General features: G+C 37.2%; 1 protein-coding gene across 1 annotated transcript in view; it reads left to right on the forward strand.

Annotated features, from left to right (window-relative positions):
- Positions 1-5,272: 5,272 nt before the first annotated feature.
- Positions 5,273-13,442, forward strand: part of ACSBG1 (acyl-CoA synthetase bubblegum family member 1) — a 35,099-nt gene continuing 26,929 nt past the window's right edge. The window contains exon 1 of the mRNA XM_068410710.1: positions 5,273-5,352. Coding sequence (XP_068266811.1) covers positions 5,273-5,352 — 80 coding nt within the window. The remainder of the gene's footprint in view (positions 5,353-13,442) is intronic.

Genomic DNA, 13,442 nt, shown 5'->3' on the forward strand with positions numbered 1-13,442 from the left:
GTAAGTGTTTGTCTTCTCCATCTTTGGTTGCAGTTGGTACAACCAAACTTCTTGTTTATTTAAAGAATTAGTGGGAAAAGTAGTAAGGGCTGGTGTTTTGGATTAGAAAAATAGCAGAGATTCAGTCCATTGGTATTCTTCACATCATCATCTCCATCTGCATTGCTCTGGTCTGAGACCTGCAGTTATCCCGATACCTGAGGGGAATACAGTACTTCTGTAGCTGTCTGAAGCGAAACATTTCCTGTTTATCAATACTGTATTTATGGAACAGAGTGGGAATCCTCAGCAGCTGATTTTACTCATCTAATTTGTCATAATTAGTCATAAATGTAATACAGCCTTTAGACATGCAGATGTATTTCTTAGCAATTACAGTGGTGGTTCCTTTACTCAACCAACCTGGTGACAGAGTGTGTATATGCTCAGTTCTGTTTATTTTGCTACACACCTTACCTCCTTAAGTCTGTGGTTGCTCCTAACCAGTTTCTCTGGTGACCAGCTGATCTCTTTTACTGTTCTTTCCCTTCCTTTCCCTCCTGCTGCATGTAATATTATGAATCACCTTGTCACTTTTTACTTGCAGAGTATCAAATTTGCACGTAGGTGTAGAAAGGAAAACAAACAGAGAATTTCCATTCTTTGCAAGCAGGCAGGACTGGACTGGGAGTGGAGCCCACCAGAGGACTCTACCTTTGTTTCTGAAATAGGTATTCCCACTGTTAGCACAAAACAAGAGTCAAAACACTGCCTGCCACCTGGCCTTGGGAGCATACTGCATCTTTATATGCTGCAAGAATTACGCATTTATCTTTTAGTCTCTGCTATATGAAATACTCCTTGAATCTCCTTGTTTGCATTTCCTTCTTTTATCTGACCATATTACCATCTCCCATTAATCATGCCTTCTAAAATGTGAAGCCGTTATTGGAAGCAGCATCCTGGAGACACAGGTAGGAGTACAATCTGCTGAATTGCAACTGCAGTTTCTTGCAGCACCCTTGATTTTTGTAGAGAAGTTCCAAGAATAACTTCCATCACAAACAAACAAAAAAAAATCAGGAATCTGAGGGCTTGAAACTTGTGTCTGTTTTCAATCACACTAAATTTGCATTAAAAGCTTCAGTAGTCCCTCTGGAAGGTGATTTTGATTGGTTAAAGGCTGGGCATCTCTAAATGGTTTGGGCCTGTAGAAAATTTGACTGTAAATATGACAGTATAAATGAACACCTATAGGTAAATGTCAAAATGCAAGCTACGTACTTTGAGTCTAAAACAATCTTTTCCTCAGAAAGAAGCAGCAAAACTGTTTCTAGATGTGCCAGTCATCACACCAACTGTTGTTTTGACCTGACAGGATGTTCTGCCTCTCTCCAGTCGCTCAGAAGCAGCTGCCTTTTTCTCCAGTTGTGCATTGGCAGCTACTTACTTTTTTCCTTACGATTCTCTTCCTTAATTAGCACAAACTGGTAGTTACAGGCAAATCTAAGATGCTTTTGTTATTGGCACTCAGACTCCAGAAGCTTTGCACAAACTAATCTGTGTTTTTCTCTATATTGTTGTGGGACAATTCCCTAGAAAGCAGAATGCATTGTTCAGAAAAGCAAAATGAAATTCCTGTTGCTATGGCATGGTCAATGAGAGAAACTGTTTTTATAGAGAGATTGCTACTGGAAATTTCGTGAAATATTAATACATGCAGCTGGTTATGCTTGTGGATAGGAAAGTGTTTCATGGAATAAACTGTGCTTCACCTGACAAATGTACATGATGTCTTGTAGGTTTTGCCTAGAGATGCTGATTTGAGTATGGATACATTCTCTTCAGTTCTGCAAGTATGGGGAGACGCAGCTTGGGGTAAAAGTTGTCCTGTTTCTAATCTGAACTCCTTCATTAGAAATGAATTAGTATAAAAAAATGTGTGTGAGTTTAAAAAGGTGTAGCTTGCCTGGGGCTTTTCATTATGGAATCTGCCCTCAGCATCTTCTCCTTGGCCCAAGCTAGCGTAAATTTGTTGATCTTTAAGGCATGCTTTGAGACACATTTGTTTATTAAGACTTAATGGAAACATGTAAAACAGTAATGTTTGAAGACATGTTTGGACTTACAATTTTGCTTAAACCCTGAAACCTGCTCTTGTTTAAGAATAACTGTGGAGTTGATTATGTTTTTACTTTAGCTAAAATGTTTTAGAGGCCAAAATTCAATCTTTAATTCTATGAGAAACTGGAGAAAAAAAGATGCATGAATGTATTTTGTGTGGAAGCTGTATATAATCACAGTAAATGCAGGTAACGGCCATCGAGGAACATAGCAGACAGTGGGGTGCAATTAGTAGCCAGGCTTTAAGAGGACTGATTTGAAATAATGAAAAAAGAGTAGAAGTAGTGCCATTTTTGTAAATAAATGTAACAAAGTCTTTGAAATAGAAACTGAGAAGGTGTTAGATGCTTTGGTGGTTATTGTTGTGGGGTGGGTTTTTATTGTTTTTAGACTCAGTGCTAGAAGTCCAGAATAACAATAGGAGTATCAGTTTAACATGATGCTTGTACCAAAAAGCATTGTTTTACACCAAGATGTTTGTTACAAGTTACATGATTTAAAAAAAAAAAGTGCCATTTGCACAGAGTTGTTTTGTTACGTGAATGAATAACCTGCTTAAACTAACTGGGATGAAGAGCAAGGAGCATCCAGAATTAGTATACTCCTCTGTTCATTTTAAATGAACACAAGTTTTATGGCAAAGCAAACGCTCTTGCCTTACAAGTAAAGAAATGAGGGAGTACACAGCTATGGGCAGTTTCACGTTGCCGTAGTGGCGTTGTGAATTAAACCTGAAGCATCCTGTCCCAGACATGGGTCTTACACCCACGCTGAGGCTGATCTGTGCATTGCACTTCTGTTGGTTGCTGACTTTAGTAACAACATGGCTTTGTTTTAGCCTCTGTAATATTTCTGTTTGGGATCTTGTGACAGTGCTAGTTTGTAGTGGCAGTGTCTTCAACTCTAAACATCAGTCACTGATTCCTGAAAGATAGCAATCATAATTGTAGGGCAAAGGAGGTGAACAGTACATGAGCTTTGTTTGCCTCATTATTTCCTTCATAGCTTTGTGAGCCTGTCAATGCCCAGAAATCTTAACCTGTAGCTGGAAAAAGCAGCCCATCCCACTGAAGAAACTCAGTCCGAGTCTAGTGCAGTCTTGTGCAAGGTGCATGCAGGTAGATATAGGCATAAAAGAAAAGGACCATAGCATCATGTAAACTGCAGCATGTAAAAATCATTTGAAGGTGAAGAACATTCCTTACTGAACTCTACATAAGTTGCTAGTCTCATTTGTTATGATTTATTACTTGAAATTTGAAGAGTACCCAGAAGTGTTGTACCAGAACGACAAAGGCAAATTCTGTGTGGAAATATTTCTTACAGCATGACGTTCATAAGCCTATTGTTAAAATGACGGGACTGTGGCTGACAATTTCAGGAAATTTAGAGTTTAGCACAATCATTTGAGTTTTCTGTTACAGTCCAACAATACGCAGTCCAAAAGCAACTCTCTCGACCAGTCCCCTATGATAAATTCCACTTGCTTCACAGCCTGCCTGCCTTGCAGCCACTTTTGTACTGAGGGAGTGATTTAGCATTGGAGAATCCTTGATTGCATCAAAATAATTTTCTAACCATAAGTTAGTTTAAGGAAGGTTATATGAAAAACAAAAATCTTTTCTAAACACAGTATGTCTAGAAGAGATGTATATTTGATGTTTGCTGTTTATTTGCTGAAAGTACCAGTTTTAGATAATTAACAACCATTTTCCTTCCTTGTGACCAGCCTGTTACCTAGCCACTCAACACCCAAGATGCAACCGAAGCAAGGTAATTAGTGGTCATCTGATTGGATTCCTTCATATAACATAGTATGTAAAACATTTTAGATGACCAGAAGAAGAAAAAAACGAGATTTCTTGCAACAGAGTTTAGTCCTGTTTTTTCTTTATGATATTTCTGGAAAATTGGTTGCAAGCCCATGGAAGATACCTAGTGGCTTTCTGCAAAGAATCATCGGAACAAAATGGGAAATTGGAGAATTATCCCAAAATGAAGCAACGAAATAAATCCTGTCAAAAATGAATTTTTGCTGTGTAAGGTGACACATTTTTATCATTGAAATGTCCCTTGTCTGTGTTCAGATAGGTTCAAAGTAAGTTTCTGGTGTGAGAACAGACCCCTTAGAATCCCACTGCAAAGTTTTCTTTCTTTTCCTTTTGTTTCAGATTGTGTTATCTACAATTAGGCATTTGGATGTGGTGGAAGATACTCTGGAATAAAGTTCACATCTTTCTATAAAGCTAGATGTTTACTAGTCTTACATTAATCACTATGGCTGTCTTTGTACCACTAAATAAACATTTTAGGTCGTGTTCGCTGGCTCTGGAAGCAAATGGCACAGCATGGCTTGCATCTGTCTCTCTTCTTCCAGACAGGGAGTCATTAACATCGTCTCCCAGTAACAGCCCCTGGCCTGGGTTATCCTGTGGCTTAGGGAAATGCCAGTTTGCACAGATCAAGACCATCCCAGGGAAGGTGCTCACAGTGGGTGGCTTGAGCCGTTCCCTGGATCTTTTTTGTTTACTAGTATAGAAGTAGCCTAAATAACTAAACTAGACTTTCTTACGTCCTGGGAAGTAACTTGTTTAGTTGTATGTAGAAACTTCTGCAGTATATGATAGGCCCGGTTTGGTGAAGTCGATGAAGTGCTGGTGTAGCTGTGATTCTGGAAGAGGTGCCTGGCTGTTGCAGTTCTGGGTTTCATAGGTATAATTGACTTGAAGGCATTTCTTAGTGTAATTAATCTGCGTTTTCTTTAAGGAAATAGCTTCATTGAATGTTCTGTGTTGAAACTAGAGTTAATAAAATTAGAATTGCTTCAACTTCTGTGAACGAATTTGTTGGAAATCTTGGCAAAAGAAAAGATTTGCATCTTAAAGCATTGTAGACTCATTAAAATTCTTCTCATGGATAATTAAAGAAAACTGAATTAAAAGGAAAGTTTAACAGTAAGCAGCTCACAGGCACTGCGACATTTCAAGCATGTTAAACTCAGAAAGAAATAGCTTTTGTAGCTGTAGACTCCTCCTCTTGTATTACGTGTTGGTTTTTTTAACAAATAACCAGTTAGTGTTGGTTTCTTCAGTTGTCCAAGTAGCTTATTTATGTCTGACCTGCACAGTTCTTTAGCATACTTGTGACCGGCGTTAGAGGGTTTGTCAGCATGCCTAACAGTGGAGAGACTCTTACGGAAAAATTACAAGATGAAAACGCAATGAATATTTCAGAAAGCTATGAAAATGGGTAAAGTATCTTGAATATTTATTTTAACAAACTGATTTACCAATTTTTCACAACTTAAGTTTGTATTTTACTACCGTGCAGATCAACAAGAGTCTTGTCTGCCTAATGGTGTCTCTGTTATCTGATGCAACACAAGGTGTATCTTTGGAGGCTAGAATGAGAGAAAATTGTAATGAAGATTCTAAATGGATTTATTCTCCTATGCTAACTTCCAGTTTGGCGTTAATAGCATCATTCAGTATGGACTATGTTGCTTGTATCCTATTTGCATATATCTAGTTGTATAGTGTTCATTTTATAGCACAGAGCCTCTTAGCCGCCGAAGCGGGCTCAGCAGCAGTTCATGTGTAGCAGTGCTGACAAGAGGCATGTTTAGCCTCTATGGCTCAGCCACTCACAGCTTATCAAAAATATGGAAGGCTAGCTGAAAATACTGGTAAACTACTAGACTCTTATCCTTCAGTATATTAAGTGATTAATGGCTTTTCAGCCATGTGGTGAGATTAAAGGCATTCTCAAATACCAGAAAATAGCAAAGTTCAGATAGTCAAGGAAAAAAAACCAGTCAGTACTCCTGTGCCATCCCTTTATGTGTCTCTGATGGCAAGAGCAGCACTGAAGACTCTGTAAGTTGCTCTGCATGTGTTACAATGCATATAATCTACTTTGAATGGACTTTCAAAAATACCCTAGCTGCAGCTATGGAAATAGATCTCTCTTCCCTTCTGAATTTGGGGGAATTATCCTTAGATGATAATTGGTCTTTGTGGTTATCTTCTTCCCATCAAAGGCAACAGAACTTAACCAGGTAACCCATATATTATAGATGCAAGTAGGGAACTCAATGTAAACCCTAGAACAAACTCTTCTAAAATTACCTTTTCACATGTAAGGTAACCCTACTGGCTGCTGTCTTCTTTCTGTCCTAGGTAGTACAAAAGAGAAAAAATACTTTATTTTTCCTGTTACTCAGTCACTGAAATGGTATCTTCTGTTAGAGAAAGCTCCCCATCTCTCGAGTTTTTGAAAATACCTATTTTAAGAATAGAACAACACATCTCTCAGGAAATATTTTAACTTCTGGTTATTATAAGTTTGTCAATATTGCTGAGTACTAATTACCCATTCCCAGAGACTGAGGTATTGTATCAGGTAGATACTTCCTTACTTTTCTTTTAAGTTAAATCTAATTTCACATGGTAACAAACTGTATGTTATGTTACTTGGAAGATTTGCTTGATCCTTTCAGGTAAATGGTTAGTTGGGATCATTTTTATCACAATGGTTTCTTCTGTTCTGGGCTTTGTAATCCCAGATAAGCATCATTAGGAGCAAACTGTAGACTTAACATTTTTGGAAAAGAAAAAAGTTTAAGAAATCTTTGAAAGCTTTTGATTTGTTGTTGCTTCTGGAGCCCTAGTGCAGTTAATACTAGAATTGACATTTTTTTGGTTAATCTGTCCAGAGATCATAAAACAGTATTTGACTTGTGATCAGTATAGGTTTATATACACACTGACTCATGAAAGTTAGGATTTTGCTGCATTACTAATAATGCCTCTATTTTAGTCCATGCATGCTTCTATTTGTGACATGCTTAAGCAAAAAAAAAAATTTCCAGGTTTTCTTTATTAAAAAAAAATTCTAAAAGAGGATTAAAAAAACATATAGTGATTTGCAACCACTGCAAACAGGAAACTTAAGCTTCCTGTATTTCGTTTGAATTCAATAGAAAGATGTTTAGCATATGGTTTCTTTCTGAATTTCTGTTGAAAGAATATCACAGAGACTAGAACTCCAAATACTTTTGATGCATTCAAAGTCCTTGGCATAAATACTTCTTTGTTAGTTTTTTGAAGAAGTCAGTGCATATTGTCCTGATAAGTAGTATCGTCCTGTTAAATAGTGTTGTCCTCCTGGTGTGGTTTGAAGTTAGGTAACAAGCTTTGTATACCTTTTTTGTATGCTGGAAGTAGGATTCCAGGTAGAAAGAACTAGACAAAGAAAATAAAATTCTAGCAAAATGGAAAGAGGAAAAAAAAGACCTTTTATAAGGCTGAAGTTGAATCAGTGTGACCTAAAATTACAAGGAAGAGATAAAATAATGAGTTCTGTATGACCTAACTTTGTACTCCCTGCAAATAGCCATACAGAGGCAGCTACTGGAAGGTTTCAGCTTCAGGTCTGGGTTTTTGCTGTGCAGGGGAGAACAGAGCCAGAAAATCTGTACCAAGGTCAGTGAGGGGTTGCAGTACACTCCAGCTGCTGAATAGAGCCTTTTTGGGGGCGGGGGATAAAAAAAGGCTGGATGCATTGTTCGTTCCTTCCCATTCACCCACATAGTTCTCAGCTATATATAATGATCTGCTCACCGAAATAAATGGCCTGATTTTTGAGTATGTTTAGTCATAACAGAAGAAAAAATACTTTAGTCTTATTTTTTGCAAGTGAAGAGATAGTTTTTACTAAAAGATGTGTGCCAACTGTGTTATATTGCAAAACAGGTCTCAGCTGTTAAATTATCTGTAGTACTTTGTTCTTTATTAAGCGTTTGTGTTGATTTTAAATATACCTTTGTGTGGGAAGAAGTTACACGAGTAATTTGAGAAAGACTGGTTTCTTGTGCACTATGAGAAGCAAACCAATTGTCAAATCAGCTGACCCTTTTTGCAAGAGTAGGAACATATCTAGGCTGATTTGTGGCCCCCTTTTTAAGTCTCATGAGGGCATGAAAACCAGTTAAAACCTAAATCTAACCTATTCTTCGAGGACAAAGGGAAATTTTAAATAGAACAAATAAGGAATGTGTTATAATATTGCCCTAATTTGAATAGAGGAATAATTAGTAAATAAGATGACCTGTCGTAAAAGACAGGAATGTCCCTGTAAAGGACCACGAGGACTTCTTGTGACTCTTTACTCCTTAATATAGGAAGAATTTTACATGTAATGCAAAACGAGGGTTTAAAGAACTGATGTTGTATGTCATTACTGAGGTTTTTTTTTTCCTTATGCCATAGAAAATGAGAAAACATCTTCAAAACATCTTAGGTAACAATTCACAGCTCCTCAGAGTCTGCAGATGCAGTATTCACTACTTGGCTATTTATGTGCTGGTCACAGATTTTTATTTAGCTGCTGAGCTATCAAAGCTTTGGTACAATGTTACTACGTTGATTTAAGTCAGAGTGACTTTATTGTCTTTGTCTAGAATTCTAGGGCAGACTTGTGATTCTAAATTTATTGTCTTGCACGCCCTCCTACAGCCTCTCCCCAGAGCTCTGTTTTAAAATATTAGATTCAGCACTTTCAAGATGCATGGAGGATCGGGAAAGGATTGCTCATGAATGAGATCCAGATGAAGATATTTAGTTGCTGAAGTTTCTAGGCAAAGTGCCAGGATCATTAAAGTTTTCAGAGGTACCCATAGGTAATTTAAGCGATCACTTTTTGCTGCCAGAATAATTGTCAGGTGATTGCTTAATGTTTCCATCTTGAATTCAAATGCCCCAGTGAGCTGTTGAAAATGCCTAACACCCCATGAAAAGTGCTTTGGAATGTGCAGATGTAGACCCAAGACATACTACCAAAAGCAGCTCTAATGTAGATTAAGGCTGGTAGAATGTATAAAGCTGTGTTGTCCTGGAGAACATGTAACACAAGCTTAGGGGAAAAAGATAATTTCCCATTGTTAGAACAGAGATAAATATTTAGGGCACTTGTCACAGTGAAAGATGGACACTGATTGGAAGAAGCATTTTTTTTCATCTACAATATTATGGATTACTTAAATAATCAAACAACCAAGCTGTAGGTGTTTAGAGATGAAATTCACCACATCATCCTCAGGAGAAGCAAGCAGTGAAAGATTAAAACAAAATTTATGAAGAAGTTCTGCCTTGGAAAAAAAAAATGCATGTTTTCCAGTTCAGCCTAATTTTCGTGTATTAAATAAGATTCATAATTAATAGTTAGGAAAGCCAATTTGTCAAGAGTGTTTGAGAAAAAAGTATTTGTACAAATGAGGATTTGCACACCTTGCTCCCTAAGATAAACACCTGCTTATTACAAAAATATTTCTCTGGGCAAGGCAAGCAGAGAAAGGAGTTTAATTATAAGGTGGAGATTGTGTTGTAAGAAATATGTAGTAACATGCTTACTGCCACTTGAAAGTAGTCTGATGGGTGAGCTTGTAAATGATACGCTCAGAGGAACGGTGAAGCACATGAAGGAGCTGCACTGCTCTGGATCATCACAGTGTGGGCAAAACACAACTGAGCCTTCCTGAGAGCCATTGTGTCTGGCAGCAGTGCTGTGAGAGCGTTCCCAGAGAAGCTAAACGGATTGCTTTTTGGAAAAAGCATGTAAGTGACAGAGAAATTGTATGCACTCAGCAGATGCTGTAACTGAGCATTCCCTCGTTATTGGCTATATTCTTTGTTGTAGACAATCTGCAGGTTAATTTATTTTGAAGGAAAGAAAGAACAAAAAGTCCTGCAATAGCTTTTAGTAAAGCTTTGGAAGTTAAGCAGACAGGAACTGCAGTAACGTGGTTGACTGTAGCCTTAGCTTTGCACCTTGAACATATTGTTCTTCTAAAATCAGGCATCACGTTAATCTCAACTTCTCTGATAATATATGAATGCGATATGTTCAGCAGTGAACATTTCCCATGCATTAAACCAGAATAAAATTCATTAATAAAAATATTTTCACTAAATGGTGACCCCACACACGTGGTACACCATGATTGAGGAACAAGGTGAGTGTTGAGAAGCTGTGTAACAGGAGAAGCCTTGCCATTAGAAATACCAGGAAAGGGAGGAGGAGATGGTAGCTTCATAGTGAATCCAGACAGCATAGGTGGGAGGTGGCCCAGGCAGTGGCCATGAAAAAAGCCTCCCAAAAGTGTGTGTGGGTGCAGGTGTCCCCCCTGTCCCATCTTGCTCACCCTGGTCTGGAAACTAAGAGAATGGACTCTGGATGAGTTAATAGCCTGAACTAATGACTGTTTTAATTGAAAAAAAAGTGTTTTTTTAAATCTTTCTTGTGAGCAGTTATGAATGTGATTTCTAGACTTTTAAGTACTCTGACTTGCTATAGGTATATAAAGGGTTGTGAGTAAATATCCTGAAGTCTAAAGGAATGCCTTGTACTGAATAATGTATTAACAATACACATATGTAGTTATCATTTGACAAACTGCATATTTTTGCAAATTTGTAGAAAGCTGGTTTATTTTTTTAAATTCTAATAACCCCTGTAGAGAACCAACTGGTGAAAATTTAACATTTACAGTGCTACAGGAGTTGAACAATAGTGATAAGGAATAGGAATACAAAAAGAATATGAGGTGTCTTTTCATTTGCCACTATACATAATCAGTTTAATGAATAGCTTCCCCTTAAATCTCATGATAATATGGCTGCTGCATAACAGTGTTCATATTCCATTGCTGCAATTTGTAATCTTAGAAATCACTCTGCAGAGTTAAGGCCAAAATATATTGGACCCTACAACATAAAGTTCATAGTTTTTAAATTTGAGAGAAAAGATTCTAACCTAATTACACAGGACAGTCAGTGTATTCTGTGAGGCTTATTAAAGTGAGAATTTCTGTTAACCATTTTGGATCTCCATAGAAATCATCAGTTCATTATCATATTAAATGCTGACTTTATAGATTCTTTTCAGTTTTTTTATTAGTATTTTTACAAGATTTTATTATGAGGAGACAATTTAGAGGACAGCAAATATCTGACTGTATTTGACCTAGGATATGAGATGTAAGCAGAAATTCTAGTTACCTGAGAAGGAAATGTAGAGCCTGTGGAAGGAAACGGCAAATTCCAAAGTCCCTTGAAACTAAAATGTTATGGAAATTATTATCACAGTAAGTAGTGCTGTTAATCAGACGCTCAGTGTCGTTATGGTAACAGAAGAAACAATTTTTCTAATGTATAACGTTCAACAAAAGAGCACTGCTATTTCATAATGATAAAAGTGGAGAGATTTAGCTCTTAAATTTAGTTTCTGTAGTTATGATAAGAAATGGTACTGTATTCATTGGGTTCCATCAAATACACTTAGCTGAAAAAAGTAATTGCAATGCCAGCAAATTCAGATTGGGTGCTTTGCTTCTGGGAAGTCATCACCAGCGGTAAGGACTGTCAGTTACCGTAGTCATCATTTTACCATTATAATATTGGTCACACACGTGTTGCTTCCACTGGTTTGCAAAGATAAAACTCGCTAGAGTCGTTACAGTCTTGGAAGCAAAGAAGGAAATGAAACTTTCCCTTTGTTAATCCAATATAGAGAATGTTCAAATTCTTTCTTTTTAGGTTGGCCTGATGTGTGAGAACAGCTTCAGTATGATAGAACATCTAACTGGCACAGAGTAGTGGTGGTAGCTGCAAGGGAACTGGGCTCATTTAGGATTTGCCCCAGACCTCTGGATAAGCCGGTCAGCCTGAGTGTGCTATGCCTCTGTCTCAGGTGAAGATGGAGTGTGCGTGCATTGAATTCAGGCAGTAGACGAGATCTTGGTTGATAGAACGGTACCTTAAAATTAAATCCCAAATTACATCTGGAAATACTGTAACTCAAAAAATACTTCTGCTAATGGAGTTATATAGAAGTATGTTTTCAGTTCTAGCTGGTCAATGTTGTGTAACATGAACTCAATTTGTTATAATTGGCTTGCTAAAGTGACCTCTGCTGTACCTCTGTGTGTGCTTTGTAGAGGTTTTTAGGGGTTTTTATGTATTACCTTTGGAATCATAAACCTTTTTTTTAATGCAAAAATCGGATGTAGAAAATCCCCTTTTAAACTGGTAGTTGGATTTGGGAACATGCTGTCCCTGCACTAATAACATTAAATATTTTATGCTGAACCTCAGCCTTAATAACAAATTTAGCAGCCAAAGTCCAGATTTCCAAAGCATTTTGATTTTGCTGGGGCATCTCACCACCAAACCCTAATTCTGTAGTGTATTTTCTCCTTGCTGCAGTATACTCAGTAAGCTCTTGATCAAGCAATCCCACCAACTTCTGCTCGATTCAGTCTTACTTGAACAATTCCAAATAACATAACCATTGTTGGATCTTTACTTCATTTTTAAAGGAATAACTCGTAACAAAAGCTAAAAGTAACAACATTAAAAACATATTCTTTCACTCAGAAGGGATGGTTCTGAGCGTACACATAAATTGTTGATGGAAGAGAAAATTTCTTAATTGTACTTTTGGGGCAAAAAAACCCCAGCTTTCAAATTGACTGGCTGGTCCATAGAGGTGGGTAACAACTGCTTTGCACACAGCATTACTAACTTTAACACTCCTGAAGATATTAGATGCATAGAGCTCCTCGTGCGACATTTGTGTGTTGAAGCATTACCAGAGCAAGTCCAGAAGTTCAGACTTGTTGGTTATTTCTCTAGTAAAGGAACGTAATATGAACTGAACCATTATCCTATAGCAGTCGGATGAGAATAAAGCAAACTAAAGAGATTTTCATCTGGGAAAAGTTATTAATGATGATTATTAAAATCTCACAGGAGGAGCCTCACAGGAGGAGCCTCACAGGAGGCTCTTCTGATACATTACTAATCAGATCTGTTTTCTTCTGAGGGCTTTTTTGCTGTTCATTTTTGGCAAGAGTAACGTTCGGTTATCTTTTGACTATGACTTTGTTTTATTTGTTTTGTAAAATAATAAAAAATTTAAAAGCTTTAGTATTCAAAAGATGTTTAAAGGAAAAGATTGCACTAGATTTCTAAACATCAAATGTAGTTTTTCTTAAAATAGGAAAAATTTCAAGAACTATTAAGTGTTTTGAGATGGCAGACAAACACATTTTTAAATTATTTCAGATGTTTTGTTTTGTTTTTAGTCCCAAATATGTCTTCCTGGTCTGTCATTTTGTCCTTGCAATCCCACTTCATTAAGTCACCATTTTCCCTTGTATCAAACACAGATTTACCTTTCAAAGTGCAGTATAATCCTCCTCTATATTTAAATTACTCAGTTTCTCATCAACATCCGCCTTCGCCAAGCCAGCGACTATTTTCAGAGCCTAACTCTCGGCT

This window comes from Nyctibius grandis, chromosome 11 (genome assembly GCF_013368605.1).
Source record: "Nyctibius grandis isolate bNycGra1 chromosome 11, bNycGra1.pri, whole genome shotgun sequence".
In the NCBI taxonomy this organism is placed as follows: domain Eukaryota; kingdom Metazoa; phylum Chordata; class Aves; order Nyctibiiformes; family Nyctibiidae; genus Nyctibius; species Nyctibius grandis.